This window comes from Labeo rohita, chromosome 1 (assembly GCF_022985175.1).
Source record: "Labeo rohita strain BAU-BD-2019 chromosome 1, IGBB_LRoh.1.0, whole genome shotgun sequence".
Classification (NCBI taxonomy): domain Eukaryota; kingdom Metazoa; phylum Chordata; class Actinopteri; order Cypriniformes; family Cyprinidae; genus Labeo; species Labeo rohita.
The window spans coordinates 16,604,924-16,632,693 of NC_066869.1; the positions used below are offsets into that span (position 1 = coordinate 16,604,924).

The 27,770-nt window shown below is 31.9% G+C and overlaps 1 protein-coding gene across 2 annotated transcripts; it reads right to left on the reverse strand.

Moving 5' to 3' along the window:
* Positions 1-201: 201 nt before the first annotated feature.
* Positions 202-27,744, reverse strand: meis1a (Meis homeobox 1 a). Of its 2 annotated transcripts, none has more exons than XM_051139339.1 (13): positions 27,346-27,744; positions 26,176-26,375; positions 25,541-25,679; positions 25,333-25,383; positions 25,202-25,252; positions 24,964-25,110; positions 21,468-21,573; positions 18,683-18,828; positions 8,769-8,845; positions 4,287-4,345; positions 3,119-3,205; positions 1,560-1,660; positions 202-1,040 (listed from the first exon to the last, which is right to left on the reverse strand). In XM_051139339.1, exons 1-12 carry the CDS (start codon positions 27,355-27,357, stop codon positions 1,599-1,601), a joined length of 1,137 nt encoding a protein of 378 aa, XP_050995296.1. In that variant the 5' UTR covers positions 27,358-27,744; the 3' UTR covers positions 202-1,040; positions 1,560-1,598. The 2 variants fall into 2 exon arrangements, with proteins under 2 accessions (XP_050995296.1, XP_050995215.1); XM_051139258.1 differs by having other exon boundaries at positions 3,119-3,208.
* Positions 27,745-27,770: the final 26 nt, after the last annotated feature.

Below are 27,770 nucleotides of genomic sequence, written 5' to 3' on the forward strand. Positions count from 1 at the left end.
TCAGTTTTAATTCATCTGATGCTTCCTTGCTGGTTAATTTGTTAAAAACAATAACCTTACTGACCCCAAACTTTTGAACAGTACTGTACTGTTTTTAAAATTACTCTGTACAGTACATAATATACTGTATAGAAAGCAGTACACTAGTCCATTTCAAACACAGCCAATGAATCATGAAGCAGATGCGAAAAAGATATAACACACGTGTTGAGGTATGAATTTTTTATGTGAATAAACCCACACTCACTGAAAACCAAACAAACACACACACGCACACACACACATAGTGTGAATATACAGCTCAGCTCACGTCAGTCAAACCGTAAAACAATCATTAGTACCTTTCAAAATCATCGACCGTCCGGATGCATCTGAGCGCATTTATACTGCAGTTAATGATGCGTGAGAAACCTTTAGTTGCATTCATCGGGCAATACCAGCGTTTATGTACCGTTTCTGTATCACGTTTGACACATCCAGCAGCATTATATACATTTATGGGCTTTGTATTGAATTGCTTTGAACAGATTAGATGGTGAATTCCTGTAATAGACGTCCGCGAAGTGTGACGCAGATGTCCGATAGCGTGACGTCCACGTCTGTCGCTGCGAAAATACTCCCGGGCTTTTGTCTGCAGAATAATGACTCTTCATTTCAGGTGGCACTTGAGTTGAAACACGAGACTTTGTTTTGGCCTTTCAGGCCACTTGAAGATTCACCTGGCTCCAGGTGAAAGGTCACATGAAGGAATCTCCCGGCCCAGAGCGGCTACGTCCAGGTGTTGAGGCATTTCTTTTTCCTGTATTGTTTTCTCTCTGTACTGATACGGTTGATCTGCCCATCACAGGGAATGTGAGTCCCGGCGGCCATCTTGAATGCGTCTGGCGCCTCGTTTTGAAAGTAAAGCTGTAGGGTTTCTGTAAGGTATCTGTACCGTTGAATAAAGGCCATTCGTGGTGGTGCGAGTCAAAATCCAATTTCCGAATCCGTCCGAAAACTCCGGGTACGTGAGCAAAGGATCGGTCCTCTCGCCAAAAAGCCTGAAAAAGAGTTGAAATCATTTATGAAGAAACACTATTGGCGGCAGTTCTGTCACAAATCAACTCTGATATTGCTATCAAAACAGCCGCTTTCATCTTTATCTTTTCCAGTTGGTTGAGACATTAACTGATTCAAAGTCATAAACTGTCTCCACTGCGTAAGTGAGTGACTAATTAATCGGGCTGACCGGTTTATACTAAGTGACGTGGAATTATGGGATAGGGATTGCTAATAATTACACAAATAATTACAAAGTAACACACTGAATAAACATCGGAACACTGAAAACTGAAAACTGAAAACACTGAAAGTGTTTTTTTTTTTTTTGTAAAACGTACTCCGATGATCTTTGTTTTATATATGACTTTGGAAAATCATTTTTTTACAGTGTTCAGTTTATATCTCACAAATTATGGCAAAAAAATTGTGAATAATTGTGAAAACGTAATAGAATTCTCTGCTCAAACAGCCGTAAGAGCTGATTTCATACGAGGGGAATCCCTGGTGCAGTATCGTACCTCTGCTCTGCTGTGTTCAGCAGGATGCCAGGGGTTTGTTTACATGTAGTGCCACTGACTCTCCAGCCCCATATTCACTCCCCCAAGACCACCCAGAGCCGCTGAGAGACAGAGACAGACAGAGAGAGAGCGAGACACTTTCATGAAATGCATTTCTCAGATCTTTCACATAAACATATACTGACAGACTAGACAATGGATCTTTTGGATTTGGTATTTTCAAATGCTTTTGGTGAATTTTGAGAAAATATTATGTAAATAATTTTTTTGTTTTGATTTTGGCAAAATTGCATGCATCTCATTTGCTAACGTGTGTGTGTGTGTGTATATATATATATATATATATATATATATATATGTATATATTAGTGCTGTCGAAATGATTAATTGCATCCAAATTAAGTTTGTAATTACATAACATATATGTGATTTCAACATAACTGGCATGCATCTACTTTGCTAAAATGTGTGTGTGTGTGTGTGTGTGTGCATGCATACATATACATATACATATATAGACTATGTATATAGTTCTGTCAAATCAATTAATCATGATTAATTACATTCAAAATAAGTTTGTAACTACACAACATACATGTGATTTTGACCAAACTGCATGCATCTAATTTGCTAACGTACATATTAGTGCTGTCAAACAGAATAATCACAATGGATTGCACTCAAAATAAGTAGGTAATTACACAACATATATGTGATTTCGACAAAACTGCATTATCTAATATATATTTTGTCAAAGTCAAATATAGTTGGATGCAGTTAATCGTGATTAATTGATTTGACAGCACTAATATATATATAGATATATATATATATATATACACACACACACACACACACACACACACATTAGATATTTAGATATTTATTTTGGGGTTGGTAAGAGTTTAGACAAAATGGATACATTTAAAACAACTACTGTCTATTTTAATATATTTTCATATTTCATTTATTTTTGTGATTGAAGCTTAATTTTCAGCATCATTACTCCAGTCTTCAGTGTCACATGATCCTTCAGAAATCATACTAATATGCTGATTTGCAGCTCAAATATCATTTCTTATTATTATTAATGTTGAATACAGCTGTGCTGCTTCATGTTGTGGAAAATGCGATAACATTTTTTTAAAGATTATTTTATGAATATAAAGTTACAAAGAACAGCATTTATTTGAAATAGAAATCATTTGTAACATTATACATGTCCGTTCTGCTACTTTTGATTAGTTTAGTGCATCCGTGCAGAATAAAACTTTTCAATTCTTTCAAAAACTTTTTTTTGTGTTACATCAATCAGAACTGAGAGGGAAAGTTTGCTTAAATGTTCTAAATACAACATCAAAGTCCACAACAACACACTGCTCCCTTTATTTTCTTCAAGCAAAATATAATTCAATATATATTTATTTAGATTTTGGAAGCATTTTATAAACCAAGCAGTACTTTGCTGACTTCATTTTATAAATGAAACAGTCCTGGCTTCAGTTACAAGCTGGATTTACAGTTTGTCTCTCAAACATCTGAACACAGTCTTGATGTACCTGGTGGTCTGATGCCCATGTGTGACTGTCCGTCCATGACAAAACCTCCCATAGGCTGACCATCAGGAGTGTACGGCCCGCCGTGACCTACTGCGCACAAACACACGTGCATTACACATATATTACACAAGACGAAGTAAAGAAGGTCAGACATAACGCCAGCCGCTTCCCAGAGGAAATGTATAAACAGACGCGATGCTAACAACACTCCCTTTCCAGCTCAACCAGACTATTTACTGAAACCAAGCTACAAAAATGGGTCAGAAAAATTTTAAACTTTCGTAAGCACTGGACAAATGTCTTTGAGGCCCATTGCAAATAGCAAGCCTTAATCCTCACCAGACCAACACAACTCACATTTCATCCAAAGGAGTATGTGTGTGTGTGTGATGGATAAGGCTGAGTTCAACCAATTCATCCTGAAAAACATTTTAAGGCCAGTTGATACAGCACACGTTCTTGGGTTTAAAAATAGCACAACACAACTGAACAACTAGTCATAAGTAGCACGGGTATATTGGTAGCAATAGCCAACAATGAATTGTATGGATCAAAATTATCTATTTTTCTTTAATGCCAAAAATCATTAGGTTATGTTCCATGAAGATATTTTGTAAATTTCCTACTGTAAATATATCAAAACTTAATTTTTGATTAGTAATATGCATTGCTAAGAACTTAATCTGGACAACTTTAAAGGTGATTTTCTCAATATTTAGATTTTTTGTACCCTCAGATTGGTTGTAAAAATTGAACCCTATGACTAGTTTTGTGGTCCAGGGTCACACACACACCAGCAAGTTTTAAAAATACTGTAACAACAGTAACATTTGTGTAAAATTATTACAGTTTTAAAGAACGGTTTTCTATGTAAATATATTTCAAAATATAATTTATTCCTGTGACGTAAAGCTGAATTTTCAGCATATTTTGCTGCACAATTAAAGCCTTTAAATTTGAGCCACGGTTTTAAAAACTTGACGCTCATGGTGCAAAACACTGACAAAAACAGAAAAAAAATGCAATGTAACAGCCAAATCCATTAATCTCATAAATATTTGCATAGACCAATAATTAAAATATAGTGCATATGGCATGCGAGAGCATGTCCCGGATGAACGGCACTTCACTTTAGCTAAAGATCTGAGTCTATTTACAAGGCACTTGCCTGCGCGGTTGGACTGGTCGATCATCGGTTGGACGATTCTTCTCCTGGCGTTGATAAACCTGACGAAGCAAATGAAAGAACACGGGTGAAAACAGTAAAAAAAGAAATAAAAGCACATTTATGTTTTATTAACGCTGCTGGCTTCTATCAAAGGCAAACATCATTAAAATTATTGCTCATACTTATGATTATGGATTTGAACAAACCCAGAGTATTAAACTTTGGCGTGCAACTCATCCAGCACAGTTTGTGCTTCAGCCTTGAATGATTCCTCCAATCATGCAGCTTATTAAGTCTGAAATGATCAGATTTATGATCCTGCCTGATGAATAATAAAATGGACCAAGAATCCAGTAGACGTCTAGAGACCAGAATAATAGAAACGAGACTTAGCAACACCATAGCAACCACCCACAACATTCCACTGGCGGCAAATTTTTAGAATGCTCGTTTATTTTACCACGGAACATAAATTAACACGTTGCGCAGAACTTCAATGCTTTCCGCATTTATTCCCATGCTACGCTTGACCTTTGACCCCCTGACTCGGTGACCTCACACCCCGGGCAGCGGCGCAGCTCTGCTCTTTCTCAGCCTGAAAAATTCCCCCTGACCTCTGACCGCCGGGTGCCAGGGCACAAGTCCACACATGATTAATGACTGCTCTGCATCACCCCAGGTGGTTCGCTTCCATTTTAACCTTCACAAAGGAGGGGAAGTTCTACTTTTAATTCATAGGAAGTGAATTACACACACTGTGAGAGGTGTCACCATCTCAAATGTTAAACACCATATGACATTAGAGTTGAGGAGAAGACTGACTTTACATCAGACCAACTTTGAGCAGACATAAACATCCACCAAATTTAAAAACGATGAATTGACAAATAAGAAATAAACTTTTAGTTTCAGAATATATTAATTATGTTACTTTTATAACCACACTTGCGCACTTTTTGTCTTGTTTTAAGAATTAATCTAACAAAAGTTAATATTTGCAACAAACCAAAATTCCCAGTGGGGTAAGAAAAATAAATTCTTTTATTTTAAAAAAGGATGTAATAGAAATTCATACTGGAAAACCAAAAAACTATATATTAAAAAATATTTTTATTCAGCAAGAATGCATTAAATTAATAAATAGTGACAGTGCATAGGTTTATACTATATTATAAAAGATTTGTAATATTACAAAAGTTTTTCAATAAAAGCTGTTTCAGTTCATCAGTGAATCCTGAAAAAAAGTACCATGATTTCACAGCTGTTTTCAGCATTAATAATAAAAATAAATATTTCTTGAGCATCAAAATCAACATATTATAATGATTTTTTGAAAGATCATGTGACACTGAAGACTGGAGTAATGCTGCTGAAAATTCAGCTTTGATCACAGGAATAAATTACATTTTACAATATATGCAAATGTGTATTTTTATTCAAATAAATGCCTTGATGAGCATCATTAAGACATTAAAACATGCATAATCTATTTCCCTAGCATACTACTATTCACACTGCATACACACAAAAGTATTAATAGTTTATAGAGATCGCATGGAAAAATAAAAATGCCAATTTAAATGTATATTTTATAGGATTTCATACTAAACTGTACACATTATGTTGCAGCTTAACAAGTTAAGAAGAAGAGTAATGCTGCATTAAAAGCAGAGATAAACAGGAAGAGCAGCGCTAGAGGTCGAACATTCAGAGCAGGTACTATAAACGCTTTTGTGAGGTTGTTGAGGGCGAGCATCTCTCTCAGCTCCGCCCGTTAGGTGACCAATCAGAGATAAGAGCCGTATCCCCAGCGGGGACGGGCCCGTCCCACTCTTTAAGGGGGTTAAAAGCTGACCCCTCACTGAACCCCTCTTCTCACCACGAGACCAAGTTTACGAGCTTCATGCCTCTGCCTGTTCACTCCAAATACACACACACTCGTACACGGCCCAACACGCACGCCAAATACATAACAACACTACGCAGCAAGTGAAATATTTGGGGGCCCTTTCTGGTGCACAAGGGAGCAAAGAAACACATAGTACCTTTCCACTACAATCCAGTGCAGAACGAACCTGCTGCGCCATATATACGCTTATGTATTACTGCGTTATTGTATACTATTGTATATTATTGTATATATATTTAGACATTTTTGGACCCTCAGATTCAGACTATATACTATTATATATACCCACATTTAAGAAAAATATTGATATACTTAAATATATTTTTAAAAATGTATATTAATAAAATGCTAAAATATTTTTTACAAATAAAATGAATGATACATAAAATGTATGCAAAAGTATTGAAATTATGAATATTTGAGAGAAATATATAAAATTATAATGAATGAATTATAACGTATTATAAAGAATATTATTCATACATTAGATATTAATAATATTAATATATATTTAATATATTAAAATATATTAAAAAATTGTGTATTAATAGAATTCTAAAATAGTTTTTAAAATAAAATAAATGATACATAAAATGTATGCAAAAGTATTAATATTTGAGAGAAAAATATAAAATTATAATGAATAAATTATAAAATATTATAGAGTATTATTAATTATATAGTAGATATTAATAATAAGTTATAAATAATACAAATCTTATAATAATATATTATATATACTCATTTTAAATTATATATATTTTTATATATAATAAAAATGTTTTATATTAAATGCTAAAAAAAATTAAATAAAACAATGTGTCTTTGTATTTGTATGAAAACTGCAATTTCTGAGTAAAATTTTTTATAAATTTCAATATATATATAAATATCAATATTATGTTAAAATTTACTAATGGTGAGAATGAAAAGAAACCACTAGTGAAAATATTATATTTGTTTTTAAATACACAATTAATTTTCAAATTATACTATTTGTATAATTTAAGAACTTTTGTTTTAACATTAGTGAAAATCTTTTAGCTTTATGTTCATTTCCAGGTTTGAATAAATAACAAAATTCCAAGAGTTTCATTGTTGTCTCAGACTTTTATGACCCCATCATACATTCTCAGGCCGGTTTCCAGTTTATAATAATTTACGCTATGATATTTGTAGCCTATCAAATCGAAAACTCAACAACAAATGTTCCTGTCTGGAAACCATAGACATAAAGTGTTCTTTTAGTCCCACTGTATTGTGAGTTCACTCGGAGGACAGTGTGTGTGTGTGTGTGTGTGTGTCCATGTTTAAATAAACCAGTCCAGCTGTTCTCAGTGATAATTTCTGTTTAATTTGACAGCAGCTCGTTTTCACCCCTCTCGTTCCCTCACCTGTTTCCTCTGCGCGCCGGAGCTGCAGACATACACACGCCACTTTCTGCGCGCTTGTTTGTGTTGGGCTTTGATGAGCACCTAATGTATTTTCACTCTGGTGATTAAAATGCTAATTAGTTGTCATTTCGATTATGAAGGGCTCTCGAGGTCTAGAATTTGTTTACAGTGATGAGCCAAAAGCCAAAGACGAGACAGTCTTCTGCCAATTAAAATGTACTGCATGTAATAGAATCTACTTTTATTAGTCACAGAAATTATTAGATATGAGGGAATCAACCTGACTACACCCACAGTCCAAAATTAATATATTTTTTATATTATTTAAGAATTATTTAATATCAAATAAATAAATTATATATATGTATATATATATATATATATATATATTTTTTTTTTTTTTTTTTTTTTTTTTTTTTTTGCAGTAAATGGCTATCGGTGGCTTCAGCTAACTAGTGCTTGGTGGGTCACAAGCAGTGTACAATTATCAAAGGAATTTCTGCACTAAAAAACGAGATAAATGCTTAAACTAACCATGTAATCGTGCACGGTTAGGATAGCAAAACAGATATGCTTATCAGCTTAAAAGTTGATAGGGAGCTGAAAACGTTTCCTGTATCTATTGCTGTTGATGTCCAAGGCTGTGAAATGCATATTTATCTGTAATAGCTCGTCAAAAAAGACAGATGGAAACACAGACAGGTTACATGTCATGCCTAAAAACATGGACACCAAAGAATATGATCCAAAAACATGATCCAGACTGCATTAAGTTAGGGTTCAGTCGCTGCGAGCGTAACCATTGTAAGTGTCGACCACAATGTGTTTTTGTGTGGTGAATGACTGGCTGCCGAGAGCATGAAGCCATAGAAGTCCAAGAGACATTTGGAAACCAAACACTCAGACTATAAAAACAAGCATGTTGAGTTTCTTTAAAGGATATGTCTGTCTGACTGTCTATCATTTGTATTGTATTGGTTTGTGTATTCTTTAAAAAGCCAGATTGTCTGTTTTTTATGAACTTGAAAAGGTTTTCCTATGACATCATGCTGTTGAATCATTTTGTTTGTCATTAGAAATAAGAAAAGACGAGAAATATCTGATCACTTGCTCATACTTTCACATCTGGATTTTTGAGTTGAGCTGATGTGGTGTTAGTCTGGTCTGATGAGCACTTACCAGTTGTTGACCTGCAGGATGGTCAGTCCAGTGTCCTGGGACAGCTGCCTCTTCTGTTCCTCAGAGGGGTACGGGTGCTGCGGGGCACAAACATTGACAATCACAACACAAGCAAACGTGTGCAATCTGAAGTTGGTATGAAGTGTTCTCAACCCATTTACTGTAACGTTTCTAAGTGAAACAGAAATCTTCCATAAGAAGTAGGATAAAACCAGCAATGTGCATTAAAGTCAAAATAAGGTCAGTTTTGATCTCATGTTGACTTGATGCTTGTCAATTAGAAATTCACTTATATAAATTAAGATTGTATTGTAATATACAACTATATATTTATATATATAACAATATATATATATATTAAAACACATTTTAACAAACAATTTTGTATATAAATAATTTAATAAATAATATATAATGTGTAAATATATAAAAATTATATAAAAAATATATTAAAAAGTTTAACATAATTAAGATATTTGATGAATTACATATATAAATAAAATGTGTCTTAAAAACATTTAATAAATTATATATATTATAAACATTAGAAATAATTTACATTATTAAGATATTTTTAAGATATGATTTTTATATATTTTATATATAGATGAACATTTTAATATATACAAATAAATTATTGTAATATTTCTATAATATATTATATAAATAATTAATTATTTTTTAAAGACATTAAAAACATAATGAAATTAATTACATTTTGAAATGTAATAAAATGTATTTAATAAAACATCAAAACTCATATTAAACTGTAATTTAATTTATAAAAAAATTATTTTAATTTATATTATGTATCATATAAATAATTGTACATAATTTTACATAATTTATGTATTTTAATCTTAAAGACATTATTAATGTATTTTAATAAAAAGTTAAACGTTATATATATATGTGTAGAATTTTAACAATTTATATTATAAATATTATACACATTAAAAATAATTAAGATTTGCAAACTTAAGATATTTTTAAGATAAACCATTTTAAAGTCTAACAAAACGTATTTAATAAAACTTAGTCTCATATTAAGATGTAATTTAATATATAAAAATAATATATTATATAAATAATTAAGATTAGCATAATTAAGATTTTTTTATCTTAAAAACATTAGATGAATTACATTTTAATTGTTAATAAAATTGATAATAAGTAATAATACTTTAATAATTAATAAAACTTTAAAACTAGATTTAAATTATTAATAAACTCTTATTAAAGACATAATTAGATTTTTAAAATTTGTTTACATTTTAAAATATATTAAAACATATTTTAATAATATATGCACACATATAGACAAATTAGTTTATTCATTTGTATTAAAATATACTGTTTACTATATTTAAGATAAAACAGAATTATTTTAAATTGTAATATTATTTCACAACTTAACTGATTTTATTTTATTTTTGATCCAATAAATGCAGCCTTGGTGAGCAGACGAGATTTTTTTTTTTTTCCAAAACATTTAAAGATCCATTAAAGATTATTCCATACAGTAGAACATGAAACAACAGAAACAATAGAAACAACACACCAAAAAACAACAAGAAGTATCAGGTTTCAGTTGCCATTGTTCCCCCGCTGAACTGCGTTGCATGCGCAGCCAAACAAATTCCTTGTGTATCTTGGCAAATAAAGCCCTAAACTCTAAAGGAAACCCCATGCGCTAATCGGAGAGTTGCCAGCTGGGATTTAGACGCCAAGCCACAAAGTCATTACAAATTGCTATCCTGTAACCAAGGGTGACAGCTCTAGCAACCACCGAAGGCTTTCTCTAAACCCAAAGGATACGCACACGGTGACAGAGGAGGTCTCAACCTGTAATTAGACAACAACTGATCCCAGGTCAGCCGTCTGAAGCTCAACAGGATCTATAAATAAAGAGGTGTGTGTATTAAACTGATCCTGGAGCAGGAGTTTTACAGCAGCGACTATAAACACCTCACCCACGAATGACTCTCTCTTAACACCTGTTGCACTCCGAGAGCTCTGGTAGCAAATGGTGGGGAACTTTACGAGCGAGCGAGCCATGCTGGCTGGAGATGTGTGTGTGTGTGTCGTGTGAAACTCAATGAAGAGTTAAAGGTGTGTGTGGGGTCATTATCCTGTTTACAGAGGCAGTAAAACTGTTAGGGCTCTAATGATCGGTAATTCAGGGTGAACGGTGCTTAAAAAGACTAAAACACACCCAGCCTCACCCGCTGCAGCTGTGTGTGTGTGTGTGATGGTCTCTGTATTGTACTCAAACACTGCGTCTAGACTTTAGACTAAACTCTAAACCCACCCAAAAGAAAAAAAAAAAAAAAAAAAAAAAATCACAGACAACAGGGGAAAAAACAAAAAAAACAATGCTAGATCCAAATAGTGCTAATGTAAAAATCATATTATACATTAAGTATATAAATATATAAAGTAATATACCAATATTTAAAGACTGTGTACGTACTTACTTCACACATAAAGTATTACAGAATACAGAAATTATAAATATAAAATATACATTTTATTAAAATATAATTCTAGACAAATACAAATTTTATATTTCTGTAAAATGTATTATCATTATTATTTTATTTGTATTTAATACTTTATTAATATATAATTTATATATGAAGTATTACAATAAAGAAATTATACATAAATACATATGTATTAACATTATTATAATTATTATCATGTTTGTATTTAATATCTTGTTCAAATATAATATAATATATATGAAGTATTACAATGAAGAAATAATGCATAAATACATATTTTATTAAAATATATTTCCATATAAATACAAATTATATTTATGTATTATTATTATTATACTTATTCTTATTATTTTATTTGTATTTAATATTTTATTAATATATAATTTTATATATTAAGCGTTACAATAAAGAAATGGTACATAAATATATATTTTATTAAAATATAATTCTATATAAATACAAATTATATATTTATTTAAACTATATTATCATCATTATTATCATATTTGTATTTAATATTTTATTAATATATAATTTTATACATTAATTACTACAATAAAGAAATTGTACATAAATATATATTTTATTCATATGTAATTTATATATGAAGTATTACAATAAAGAAATGGTACATAATTAAATATTTTTCATATATAATTCTATATTAATACAAATTATATATTTATGTAAAATGTATTATCATTATTATTGAATTTGTATTTAATATTTTATTAATACATTATTTTGTATATGAAGTATTTCAATAAAAAGGTACATAAATATATTTTATTCAAATATAATTCTATATAAATACAATATTTATTATGTATTAAATATTAGATATTTATGTAAAATGCATTATTATTACTATTTTTATAATATTTGTGTGTATATATAATACAAACATAATAATAATAATAATAGTATATATAATTCTATTTTAGTATTTTCCTAAATAAATACTATAGAATTTTCCTAAATACTGTATATAGATACTATAATACATATACATTATATGTATAATATTACATTTATTATACATATTATTATATGCGTGTATATATAAAACATATTTTGGGATATAATACATAAAGTATTATAATATACAAACTATACCTACATATGCATTTCATTATAATATATTTCTCTTAATAAAATAATTTAAAAAATATTATTGATTTAATATTTTATTAATATATAATTTTATTTAAAATATGTATATATATGTTGCAATATTCTTTATTATTATCTATTTTTTGGTGTATAAATAACTTAATCGATTTAAAGTAGTTTTAGTAAAGCTACTTTTGCTTAACTTGTAACGTAGCAAACTGCTTTCTCAAATAGCTTTCTTCATAGCAGCTTCACTCTAAATTACAAGTTACTTGGCAAGCTAGTTTTAAAGTAGCTTCTCCACCACTGCATAAAACAGATTTTCATTTTAAAAAGATGTTCCTGCAAAGACCCAGCAGGCCGACTGTGATTTTCATTAACTTTTCAGCGCATCCCAAAGCGAGGCCCGACTTCAGCGTCCGACGGTTCGCCGTTTCATCTCTGCGTCTCGTCTTCGCCTCCCTCCCCTCTGCGTTTACGAAAAAAGTCTGGCCGTGATGAATCACCTCTCCTTTCTTTCATTCTCCCCAACATTTTTCTTTTCCGCATCCCTTTCTTTTCACGGGCAAGGACGGAAATTCCCCGTGGGTCTAGCAGAGCCCAGGTCCCCAGGAGGAGCTGTCAGAGGCGTAATGGATGGTGTTTTGATAACAGCGAGTTCGACCCTGGAGAGACCCCGGGGGGGGGAGGAACCCCAGCAGATCCATCCTCGCACAACATGCCCGTGCAGTTGGGCTAAATGAAGTCGGTGGCGCCCGCCCCGCCCCCCACCGCAGCCCTCCGCTCCTCATTTTTTGGGACTGACGCTAATTGCGGCGCCCTCATTACAACCAAATGCTCCGCAGCTTCAAAGGAAAACTACGCCTGTGGAGAAACCGACTAAAACAGTAGCATTGGAAAGTATAAATAAAGCCCTAAACAAAAGGGACTGTTACAGGTGGGCGTTAAATAAGGGAAATCCCCGTATTCCCAGCTCTCTTATATAGTGGTATTAAAAAAAAAAAACGTTGACATTACATCAGTGCATAGTGAAATTCAATACTGGTTTCTTGCTCATTTTGTGCCGCTGATTCCAAAAATTTTGCTCTAGCGTGTCACACTTTCTCACAAAATATGTGGAATTTGTAGCATTTTTGCTTTCAACGGTCATTTATCAGAAAAACTGCCATAAAGACATAATTCCTGTCTTCATCTGAGCCAGTTTGTCCAATTTTTCTATGTATGAATGATTCTGAAGACATTATTTCAGGTCTAATCAGGATTTCAAGGTTAGAAATATGTTCAGCGACAGAAGAATATGCAAACATGGCCCAGATTTTTGTAAAAAATAAAAAAAAGTATTTATTTATATATTATATATCTCTGGGGGTATTTATTTATTTATGCTAAATTTGTGGGGGGTTTTTAATGCTATAACGTGATTATTTATTTATTTATTTATGCTATACAGTATCCATAGGTGTTTTTATTTATTTATTCATTAATTTCTTTATTTATTTATCCATTCATTCATTCATTTATGCTATATCTGTATTTATTTATTTATTTATTATGCAATATCTGTGCGTGGTTATTTATTTATTTATTATATATCTGTGGGGGTATATATTTATTTATGCTAAATTTGTGGGGGGTTTTTAATGCTATAACGTGATTATTTATTTATTTATTTATGCTATACAGTATCCATAGGTGTTTTTATTTATTTATTCATTCATTTCTTTATTTATTTATCCATTCATTCATTCATTTATGCTATATCTGTATTTATTTATTTATTTATTATGCAATATCTGTGCGTGGTTATTTATTTATTTATTATATATCTGTGGGGGTATTTATTTATGCTAAATTTGTGGGTGTTTTTTAATACTATAATGTGGTTATTTATTTATTTATGCTATACAGTATCCGTGGGTGTTTTTATTTATTTATTTATTCATTCATTCATTTATGCTATATCTGTATTTATTTATTTATGCTAAATTTATGGGTGTTTTTTAATACTATAATGTGGTTATTTATTTATTTATTTATGCTTTACAGTATCCATGGGTGTTTTTATTTATTTATTCATTCATTCATTTATGCTATATCTGTATTTATTTATTTATTTATTTATTTACTACATCCAAACAGATTTTGGGGGGAAATTAAAAAAGATATATATAAAATTAATACAACAAAATTAATAAAATTATTTACTTGTGTATATGTAAAGTTTTTTGACTTTAAATAGAGTATTTTTACATGTTTTGTACTCCTTTGCAGATCATAAGTTAAAGTACTTTGTGTACTATTAGAGTATTTTGAAGTACGGGCATTATTTATTTATTTATGCCATATCTGTGAGTGTATTTATTTATTTATTTTTGCTGGTAAATAAATAAAATTAATAATAATAAAAAAAAAGTATAAACTTGTGTTTATGTAAAGTTCTTGATTTTAAATAGAGTATTTGTACATATTTTCTTACTCCTTTGCAGATCATAAGTTAAAGTATTTTGAGTACTATTTTAGTACTTCGAAGTACAGTATTTATTTATTTATTTATGCTATATCTGGGAGTGTTATTTATTTATTTATGCCATGTTTAATTATTTATTTATTTATTTATTCTATAACTGTGGGTGGCTTTTGCTTATTTATATATTTATTTATGCTATATCGGTGGGTGTATTTATATATTTATTGTGTATTTATGAATGGTTTACTACATCCAAACAGATTTGGGGGGAATATAAAAAAAGAAAGAAAAAATGTATTAATAAAAAATACAATTCTTTATATACTTGTGTAAAGCTCTTTGACTTTAAATTATTTGTACTTTTTTTTTTTTTTTTTTTTTTTTTTTTTTACTCATTTTCAGATTGCAAGCTAAAGTACTTTGAGTACTTTGTTTTGTCATGAAAACAGAAACTTTTGACATTTCATCAGCAGAATTTTTTCAAGATGCAGATCCAAACCTGCATATTTTTTGGGCCTCGAAATGTAATGAAACTCATGGAACAATAAACCAGGCCTAAAACACAAACAAACAAAAAAACCACCATAAAAGTAGTCAAAATGACTCATGCATTATGAAGAAATGACAGCATATGGGTCTTGAGCAACAGTACGAACGAAAAAAATAATGACTGGCTGAACTATTCCTTTGGTCTGCGCTGCAGCAGAATTAAAGGGTAATCAGCGAGCGGAGGTCTGCGAAATCACATTTACGACTGACAAACACGAATATGAAGATTGAAAATGATCAGAGCCTGGGAATAGGCAGGGTGGAAAACATATGAGTTACGTTCTGCGTGTGCGTCTCGTGTTTCTAAACTTCAAACAGAAGGATGCAGTAATGTCTGCGATGGCGCTGCGTGGTGTTTGTGTGGCTGCTGGAGCTGAATCGAGCAGGCAACTGTACGGGAATAAAGGTTGGGGGGGGGGCGCGTTCTTCTACACTCACGACCTTTGACCCCCTAATGATCTCAGGGAATGTTGTAATGTCATCTATCTGCATGCTAACCACCTTATTCGGCGCCTGAGGGAAAACCCTCACGTCTAGAAGCCACAGTCTGTTTCATTGTTTGCCTCCAAATCATGGTGATGAATAGTTAGGTGTATATGCGTCACTACAAAATGTACAATAATAGTAGAAATATGTACTTTTACTCTGTGATTGTCAAGTTAATTCTTAAGTTGATCATGTACTGGTTTAAGCCTGTACTTTTTGTTCTCATATACAGTGATTTCAGCAGGGTTTGGCACTATTGCTAAGCTAATCTAATTTTATTTACCATTTAAAGGTTTGGGAACAGTTTGGGGGAGGGGGTTTAATGAAAAGACATCAGTAAAATGGGGGAAAAAACAGTAATTTGTGAAATATTATTACAATTTAAAATAATGATTTTCTATGTGAATATATGTTAAAATGTAATTTATTCCTGTGATCAAAGCTGAATTTTCAGCATCATTACTCCAGTCTTCAGTGTCACATGATCCTTCAGAAATCATTCTAATATGCTGATTTGCTGCTCAAGAAACATTTATTTTTATTATCAATGTTGAAAACGTAATATTTTAGTGGAAACTGCGATACATTTTTTTTTAGGATATTTAGATGAATAGAAAGTTCAAAAGAACAATATTTGAAACATAAATCTTTTGCAACATTATAAATGTCTTTCACTTTTGAACAATTTATTGTATCTTTACTGAATTAAAGTATGGATTTCTTTCATAAATAAATAAATAGTATATATATATATTATATTAATATATATATATATATATATATATATATATATATATATACACACTAACAGTCAAGATTTTAAATATTTTTTAAAGAAGTCTCTTCTGCATTTATTTGATCCAAAGTACAGCAAAAACAGTAAAATTTTGAAATATTTTTACTATTTAAAATAATGTTGTTCTATCTGAATATATTTTAAAATCTAATTTATTCTTGTGATTTCAAAGCTGAATTTTTAGCATCATTACTCCAGTCACATGATCAGAAATAATTCTAATATTCTGATTTGCTGCTCAAAAAAACATTTATTATTATTACTATTATGTTGAAAGCAGCCGAGCAGAATTTTTTCAGGTTTCTTTGATGAATAGAAAGTTCAGAAGAACAGCATTTATCTGAAATAGAAATCTTTTGTAACATTATAAATGTCTTTATCATCACTTTTGGTCAATTTAAAGCATCCTAAATTAAAGTATTAATTTCTATAATTTCTTTCCAAAAAAAAAAAAAAATTATACTGACTCCAAACTTTTACATGGTATAGTGTATAACGTTACAAAAGCTTTTTATTTTAAATTAATGCTGATCTTTTATTGATCAAATAATCCTGAAAAAAAACGTAACCAACGGTTTTAAATATTAATAATAATAATAAAAATTAATATTTCTTGAACAGCAAATCAGCATATTAGATTGATTTCTAAAGGATCATGTGACACTGCAAACTGGGGTAATGATGCTGAAAATGTAGTTTTGAAAACACAGAAATAAATTACATTTTAAAATACATTCAAATAGAAAACAGTTATTTTAAATAGTAAAAATATTTTAAAAAATTACTGTTTTGCTGTACTTTGGATCAAATAAATGCAGGATTGATGAGCACTTCTATAAAAAACATTAAAAATCTTACAGTTCAAAAACTTTTGACTGGTATAGAATCCATATGGCAAAAAATATATTGTAAAATACATTTCAAAAAAGGCCAAAAATATATATTTGCTCAAATATGTTTCAAAATATATTTATGTAAATATATTTTCCACCAATATATTTTTTATATTTTTAAAATAGATTTTTAGAAACATACATAGATTTTTAAAAGCGTTCATCTCATTCCTGTCCTCTCGTGACTCATCTGTAGATAATACTAAAAATACAAAAGAACGAGAGCGGTCTAAAATCAAATCTAAAAGCAAAAACCCCTTCTGCAGTGTTTCGTCCATACTGTCGGTTGCTCAGGCAGCCTTGTGTTCTGCAGCTTCACATCTGCTGTCAAGAAGGCAACAAACTACCCACTAATTACCCAATTCCAAATCACAGCCTTTATGTGGGACGCATATGAGCTAGTGTTTATGAGGCCGTGTGAGCGCTTATTTGTTTGGAAGGAGATTCAACAAGTTTCCGAATGAGAGAGGAGGAAAATGAGACTGCAGAAATGTCCGTGCAATTCTGAAAGCAATAACGCTGATTATATATTCAAGGCTAGAGGGAGGGGGAGGGGCTCTGAGTCGATCCCGCCCACTTCACCATGGAAACCGTTATCACACTGTACACATGACACATGAGTAAGGAAATCCTGCTTGTGTTTCATCCCAATATGTCATTACACTAGTCATTAGTGAATCTCTGTGTGTGTGTGTATGTGTATGTGTGTATGTGTGTTCACTAACTAGCCTCTAGGCAATGTGGGAGAGTCACTGAGGTTGAAATAACGTGGCCGTGCAGGTACAGACATGCCACATAAGCTTCTTATCTTGCTCTGTGCATAAGTAAGCTGTTTTATAGACTTAATTGTGTATTTATGACCTTTAGATTAAGTGTACAAATAAAGAAATGCAACTTATACTACAGAGCAACCGATAGTGATCCACATGCATTTAACTTGGGCTGCCTTCATTACTCTCAGTGTAGCTGAGCATTGCTATTTTTATATATAATTATGCCATTTACATTTATATTGCGTAAAGTTTAGTAACTTTTGGTCTTAGTTCAGCACATTCTCGCTTGGTTTTTAATTCTGTTTTGAAAAGGCAGAGAGGTGTTTGTACCGTGAGGTGCTGGAACAGCCATGCTCTCATGATGTTGGTTGCCACTTTGGGAAAAATCCCTCTTTTCTTGTTGTTCTTCCTCTCTTTATCAGGGTCTTCCTCCTCTCCTGTGCTCGGAGATGCAACACTCTGATCCAGAAAGTCACCTGGGAAAAAGCCAAACACCAATTACCCCGCGTTAACATTGTATTTGCATTGGCTGCATTCATTTTCATGTCTTTTAAACATTTTAGACACCATTTAAAAGGGTTTTAACATTCAAAAGCTTTGTAATAAATGCAAGTGAATATTTAGTTTGATGTTTTTTCCCACTATTAAAATACATCACATGTACTTCATTTTCATTCATCATAATTTGAGCATCATTACGCTGATCGTTTCTTTCATCACAACAGTACAGTAGCATTACTTTTTAATTACGCACTGAATACATCATTATAACTATAATTATTTGAACTTCTGTTTGATATGATTTCAACATCTCTGATGTGTTTTGTTAGCAGTTAGTTTTATTAAAGGGAAGCCAAATTTTGCTTTTGTACTGTAATAAACAGTAACTTTGTAGAGTTATATATTTCCTCCCTTGTGAAAATTACCATTTATTGAAAATAACTTTGTATTGAATAAGTTGTCACAACTTTTTGAGAAAAAAACTGCACTGTAAAAAGTGTTGACATGCAGCTGTTACCTTAAATCCAGGTAGATTTGTTTGTATAAATTAAAAAACAAACTGTAGGATAATTCAGTGATGTTAAATTATATTTCTGACCTGACTAAAACCAGTTAATTAAGATACCACTTTTAGTTTACCAGTGTGCATCTCATTTCACATGCAAAGAAGGGATTTACATAAAAGTCTTAATAAAAGTATAATGGCAAAAGAAACAGTGCATTCATTTTATGCATCAGATAGAGGGAACAAAATGTCATAAAAATAAAATTATGGTTCTTTAAAAAAAAAAAAAAGACAGATTGATAGGAAATATAAAAAAATATGGCATGGCCACTTTAAATTCAGACTAAAAACTAAAAAAAAAAAAAAAAAAAAAAAAAAAAGTATAACATTTACAGTTTACAGTATAAAAACTCGTAACCATACTCGCTCTTTAGTTTTATACATCAAAATGTCATGAAATTAAATTATGGCTCTTTTTTAAAAACAAATTTGACAAAAAGACAAAAAACAAGTAAAAATGCATGGAATGGCCCCATTAAATTCAGTCTAAAAACTAAAAAAGTATAACAGATGTTTACAGTATGAAAAAGTCTTAAACATTAATAGTCTTAAAAGTATACTAGCTTTTTAATTTTATGCATCAAAAAAGACATGAAAATGAAATTATGGCTCTTTTATAAAAATTTATTTGACAAAAAAAAGACATAAAAAAGTTAAAATCATTGGCATGGCCCCTTAAATTCAGTCTAAAAACTAAAAAAAAAAAAAAATCTATTTTACAAAAAATTAAATTTGACATTAAAAAGTAAAAATGCATGGCATGGCTCCTTTAAATTCAGTCAAAAAAATAATCATAAAAAAGTCTTAACAAATGTTTACAATATAAAAAATCTTAAACAGTAATATCCTTAAAAGCATACTAGCTCTTTAGTTTTATGCATAAAAAAAGACATAAAATTACAAATGCACGGCATGGCCTCTTTAAATTCAATAAATAAAGCATAACAAATGTTTAAAGTACGAAAATGTCTTAACCATTAATAAAAGCATACTAGCTCTTTAGTTTTATGCATCAAAAAAGGCATGAAAATGAAATTATCTATTATCTTTTTTGAAAACTAATTTGACAAAAAGACATAAAACAGTAAAAATGCATGGCATGGCTCTATAAAATTCAGTCTAAAAACTATAACAAATATTAATAGTATAAAAAAAAAATCTTCAACATGAATAGTCTTAAAAGCATACTAGCTCTTTAGTTTTATGTTGTCTTTGGAAAGAAAATTGGCATTAAAAATTTAGGTTTGACGTGGCCCCTTTAAATTTGACCTAAAAGCTTTTAAAAAAAAAAGTCAAGTAAATATTTACAGTATTAAAAGTCTTAACCATTAGTACTCTTAAAAGCCAGCTGGCAGCCGTTTAGATTAAAGCGTCAGAAAGAAGGTGCAAAATGTCACGAAAATGAAAACTAACTGTTTAACTGTTTCTGAAAACAAAACTGAAATAAAAAAGTAAAAAAAAGGTATGACATGGCCCTTTTAAATTTGACATAAAGCTTTAAAAAAGACGCCAAGCAAACGTTTACAGTATAAACAATGCTCGAGGACAAACTCTGTGCTTCATTGTGATCATTTAGCCGTGTGTTTGTCTGTCTGTTGTTTCTCTTTCTCAGGTAGTGAGATATTCTGTCTGGGCCAGACTCACAGCTGCTGCGCTGAGGCACGGCGAACAAAACACACACACACACACACACAGATGCGGTGCTCGGGGAAGTATGTACTCTGGTTTTTATTGGCCATGGTTGGTGCTCAGAGCAGAGGAGCCCAGAGAAGAGTCTTTATATCCATCATGCACCATTTCCTGTCCAACACACATCCACACATCCACACACACACACTGAGCGGCTGCAGTTATTTAGGAGCAGTCTACCGGTGTGTGTACTTGCGTGTCTGTGTGTGTGTGTGCAGTCAGAGACCCCCGTGGTGGTGCTAAAGTGTAAATGTATGCTAGAGATGACAAACCTGCAGCAGATCTGTTTCACTTGGCACACGGCGAGGCCTTCGCGAACACTCGCGTGTGTATCTGTGGCGTAGCGTGAGAGTGCGTTACCGTGCTCGCTGCTGTTGTCTCCATTGTGTGAGCCGGGGCGTCTGCCGCAGGCTGCGGGAGCTTCAGAAGAATGAACAGATGCGGCGTCGTCCTCCCTCCAGAACGCCTACAGAGAGACAGACAGGTAGACAGAGTAATAAGCTGCGTTCGGCATAATATACGATTGGTTAAGTACAGTATAGCGCTGCATACCAGAGGCGTCCTGTAAGGAGTAATACAGAACATATGCTGCAAGAGCAAACAGTTGAGAAGCACTACGGACTGCTGTATATAAACACACGTGCGCATGCACGCACAAACATCTGCGCAGAAATTATAAGACAAACAAACGCACTCGCATACACGCACAGGATATTTTGAAAACCCATCTTGTCGGCTTTAACCGAGCGAATGAAGCGGATGGTTACGGCCCCGCACGCTGATTGGTCAATTAAGCGTTCGAACTGTGCTAAAATACTTGATATAATAACAGCTATGACGTGAAACACCTGTGCATCTGGCCAGTGTGTATATCACTGCACGCTGCATATAGAGACCAGCTATGAATGTGACAACTAAATATTTTTATTATGTTGTAAAGATGCAATCCGATCAGAGTGTTGCAATTAACTGACACTAAACCTAAATAGAAATGTCTTAACCACGAGTTGGCAACCGTTCACAAGAGGGTAAGAGGGATTAATATTAGAAGAGACTGGGGCTAGTCGTCACATTTCTGAGTCCAATCAATATTGTGACATTATGAAGTGACATGAATAAGTAATATATATAATAATATAGTAATATAGTAATAGTAATATATTTATACACACACACATATATATATAGATATATATAATGTAATATAAAATAAAATAATACACAAAATATACAAGTAAAATAATATATTCAAAAGTAAAATAAAAATAAAATATATAGAATATATACAATTCTTTCTCTCTCTCTCTCTATATATATATATACACATACATATATACAAACACACACACATACACATATTAAATATATAAAATGAAATAACAAAAAATATACAAGTAAAATAATATATCAAAAACTAAAAGTACAATAAAATATATAGAAATATATAAAATTCACTATATATATATATATATACATACACACACACAAACACGTGCACACACACACACACATATATATATATATATAAAATAAAATATATAAATATATATAAAAAATTTAATAAATTATATAAGGTAAAACAATAAATTAAAAACTAAAAGTAAAATTAAACTGAACTAAATTTAAAATATATAAAATTCATATATTCAAAATAATATATATATATATATATATATATATATATATATGGTGGGTTTTATAGATATTTAATGAAATTCAAGACTTTAAATTAACAACACATAACCACATAACCTTGTCCTAAAAATAGTATTCACTACACTACATAAAAAAAGATTTTACATATATTTGTATGTTTTGCAATGTATACATAAATATATCATAAATATATCTAAAACATTTGTATGTTTTGCGTTGTACATATATATTTTGCGTGTACATATATATATATATATAGTAGATTTTACATTAGTCTTGAGAGAGAGAATATATATGTATATTACATATATATTTTGCGTGTATATATATATATATATATATAGTAGATTTTACATTAGTCTTGAGAGAGAGAATATATATGTATATTTTTATTGTAATATATGTATTTTATATTTTTATATTTATATTTCAAAGTAATATTTATCATTTATGAAGCACAACTCAGGATTTAGGTTATAATCTGCCTTCGTTCATATCATATAGTATTTATTTTGTCCACTATTACAAAAACATGATGACGTTAGTATGATATTTTAGCTTTATAATACAATTGTAGTAATATTATACATTTATATTAAAAATGTTTAACTACATGTTTGAAACCAACATTTATATTGTGTATTTATATATATTGTCTGTAAATGGACTAACCTTATAATTCCTCATTTATATATACACACAGTAGTATACAGTGCATAGTTATTTTAAAAATAACTAATATCCAAATTATATGTTTTATTCCATTACAAATTGTTTAGGAAAGCAAATGCCTCAAAATTGAGACAAACTAAAGTAAGTGGTCCACTTTCCGTTATCCGGTCCCAATTGTGCACAGAATAGCAACATAGTTTGGTCTTCTCAGAATAACACTTTGTATAAATAAGGAGATGTTCAGAATCTCTGCACAATAAGGAGACGATATCTTGTGACATGCTTATAATAAATCAAGATTTTCAACCAGACAAACGTAATCCCTAATGTTTCAAATGCAATGATGGTGACTCAAAACCACATCATTAAGAGAAATGCACTGTGAGTTATCATCACAAGACACCAAACTTACAGAAAACAACAAACACGTGTGCAAACAATGCAGTGAACAGAAAAACTATGCTTTGGTGATTTGCATTATGTATTCACGACACACGCAGCACACTTGACAATGTTAATGAACTCTGACTCTGTTTGCTGCATTACATATTCTGAAATAACCACATATATTTATTTGCTTTTAGGCACTTCAGATTCTTGTTTTTTGTTGACTGCAGTTCAGGTGCTGCTGCAGATTGACACCAACAGTTAAAAAGACTGTTATCTAAAACACTTTGTTTACCCTTCTCCCCAGGAACCAAATATAATTAGAAATTTGGGTTTTGAATAACCCGCTTTATAAAATCAATGAATGTCTTTTTACTCTCTAAAAGGTTTGGTCACACTTGTGTTCATGTTGCTGTGTCAGTATTCAAATGGACAACATATAATCTGAATTATCATATGATCTGTAATCATTCTGTGACATTTAATTATGCATAACACGAACGCTATAATGTGAAGAGTTTAGTTTCATTTAACCTCAAAAGAGCAAAAATGATTCATTATAAAATGACAGAAGATTGATTATCTGCTGTTATTTAATATAGACGAGGGGGACGGATAGTCTGTGGCCGTATTGTATCACATGAAACAGGAGTTTCAGGCCTCCCCACAAAAACAAACTCTCAGGATAGTGTTTCAGGTTTGCTCCGCTACTGTATTTGAGCAGCTGACAAATTTATTCAACACTGAAATTATAAATAATAAATAAAAATATATTAATGTATTATGGAAAGAGTATAATTTAGGTGCCTTTAAGTTTGTGTTTACTACAGTTATAAATTTGAATTTTTAAAAGCACAGACATTCCAAATAATCTTCCATAGAAGCTTCCAAATAAATACAAATTCCAAAAACATTCCAAATGGGTTTTGTTTCAACTGTCCATTTGCTGGAAACATGTTTTCTCACCATAGAACCACAGAAATCACGATAATATTTGATATTATTTCATATTTCTGTTGTATGTTAGCTTCTACTAAACTTTTAGTATAAAGTAATTCTCGTTTTCTTGAAAAAGCTCTAGTGGCAAGAATACAGCATTCAAAAGCACACAAAAGCATTAAGATTTGAGCTGAAGACTTGCCTGGTCTGTCCCGCCTGGAGTGCGTGTGAATTCTTCCCCGTCAGATCTGGATCCCCCCTCTTTATCATCCACCATCAGATCAGTGGGCATCTTTCCTTTCAGACAGCTGATGTAGCGGTGACAGAAATTGTCACACAACTCATGCACCTACGATAAAAACAGACATTTATCATCGACGAACGGCCTATATATTATTTACACGATGCACGTCGCTCATAATAATAATAGTAAGTCCAACCTTCTCTAATTCGAGCAGATGAAAGCGTAACACTTGTATGGCTTGAATCATCTAAAACGAAACGACATATATCACGTCACACAAATATTGTCATTTGAATAAAAATAATCTCAAACCACAGGGCGACCTACCAAATTATCCAAATCTGGATTTGACGAGAAGAAAGGTTTTTCCGCCCTTATCTGAAATTAAACAAATGGCGATCGTATCGTTAGTCCGTAATATCAACGCACATTTTCCACACAAAATTAAATTGAGCTGCGCTGTTGCTTGCTAATATTAGTACGTTTTTTTATGGCATAATAAATCGATAATAGAAAGGTAAAACGAGGACCTGACCTGTTTTGAAAATACTGTAATATCTTCGTCAAAGGACTCGGACGAGCAGACGTCGCCGGTCACTCCGCTCTCTCTCGGCGTACAAGTCGCCAATTCACATTTTTCGAAAACTAGTGCAAGCAGAGGGAAGAGGGGATGCCTGAAAAACAAAACACATCCAGTGGAGTTTATAGCCTATTTGTGGCGAACGTTTTGCCTCAAGCACAGAGCATTCAGGCTTGCGGCCCTGTCTTTTTTTTTTCTCCACAACTTTCACAATAAAAATGAAATTTATGTGTGAAAATTTACGTTCTTTTTTATGTATAGGTTTTATGCTAAATTTATGGTTGTGACAACAGACAAAGTTTTAAATTTTTGGCATTGCTAGGCTATATCGTTAAAAACTGATGTCAGTGAGGGAAATAAAAGTTAGTTTGTGTTCAATGTAGTCTTTTTTTTTTTTTTTAATCCCACTGTCTAGGCTGCATATAAACATTATTTCCAGTATTTCAGCATAACAAAGTAGTCTAACAGAGCATCGTAAAATTATAACTCAAAATAACAAGCGAGTGCATAGAAAATATTTCACTTTGAACTTCTACTCTACAGCCTAAATCGTCTTCGTAATACAATACGTAGTCTATAATAACACATACCCGTAAATGGCGTCTTTATCCCGTTTTAGTGCGTCGTTAACGGGCGACGGGACTCCGGGAGCCGCCGGGTGTGCGTACTGGTGAAGCGGCGGGCCGTGACTCACATGAACCGCCTGCATCGCTCTGGCAGCGTGAGGATCCCCGAACATCGGAGACGGGATCCCGACCGCATCCATTCCGTAATGGACCAGATCCTCGTACTGAGCAAATTCAAAACTTGGAAGTTAAAAATCAGACCGGGACTTTGTTGTACACACATCTTGCAAATGTTGATATAACCAGGAGCCACGGGAGAATGAGTAATGAAGAAAGCTCTTATTTGTTTAAATGGTAATAAATTGAGCATCAAAAACTAATTAACGAATTACACATGAGTAGTTTCAGACTTATAACAAATTAATTAACGGCGGATCAGTTTTAATTTTCAGGCCCTATATGACTTCTAAATGTGCTAGAACGCACAGCGGAAAATATGAATGCATTGCTATTATATTTTAAAACATTTTGAACACGTTTTTAAAATTTTAAACACATGTGAAGTTTCAATTGACATTTTATGTCAAATTAAAATTAATGCTGTCTTAAAACGGTCGTTTCATATGAAGCCAAACGAAATATTTCTTATTATCTGTATTTTTATTCCAACTCAGTTTTTTTGTTTTACAATAGGCTAGCTGAAATTAAAAGTCAAAATATAAATTACAATAACAGTGAAGTGTAGCAATGGTTTAACGGCGTGTAAAAATAATTACTGAAATTAATATCAATGTTTTGTAGCATTAAATTGGTCTCGGATAAGTATCCAACGATGGAAATATGAGTTATGAACAGGCTGTGAGAATCAAATTACGCTTTTGGCTGTCAGCTATATATGGAATTATTTAAGATAAGAACTGCAAAATAAAAAATGCATATTTGAATTTGATTCAAATTAAAATAAAGAACGTTTTTAGAAAGAAATGGGAAAAAGGGGGTTTCGTTTTTGGTGGTTTCACTTGTTGCAGTGTGTATTCCAAAACAACTTACGTGTATAAACATACACACACATTAATCATTCACGGAATTAAAGGACATCTGACTGTAATTATGTCCATTTTTATCAGCGTCCGAGTGGAATTAATCTTGACGGCCACGTTTGAGTGTTTTTTTGCTGTTGAGGTTTTTACGCACCCGTTGCGCCATGAGGACTCCGTGTCACCGACTCCCTGTTCTCAACACGTCCGGATCTCCGTGCAGCGAGCCCGGGGAGTCCCACACCGCATTCAAAACTCTCCCGAACACCCAGCTCAAGTGCCCGTGATGAACAATAACATCGTAATCGAGCCAAATACTCCTGGTCAGCTTTCGCAACAAACGCAAAGCTGGCTATCAGTAAGTTAGAAATCCGTTTCTCGACGCTCCGAAAAAGTGCGCTTCTGATGTCGGCTGTATTTTTCGATTTCCACTCGAAGATTTGTAGCCAGAGGGTGATAAAGCAAACTCCATTCGGGTCTTTGATCGCTTGGCTGGTTTATTCTTAATGCAATAACACCTCTATGAGATGTGAGGAGTGTGGAGAGGAGGGAGGAGGAGGAGGAGGAGGAGAAGGCATTTGG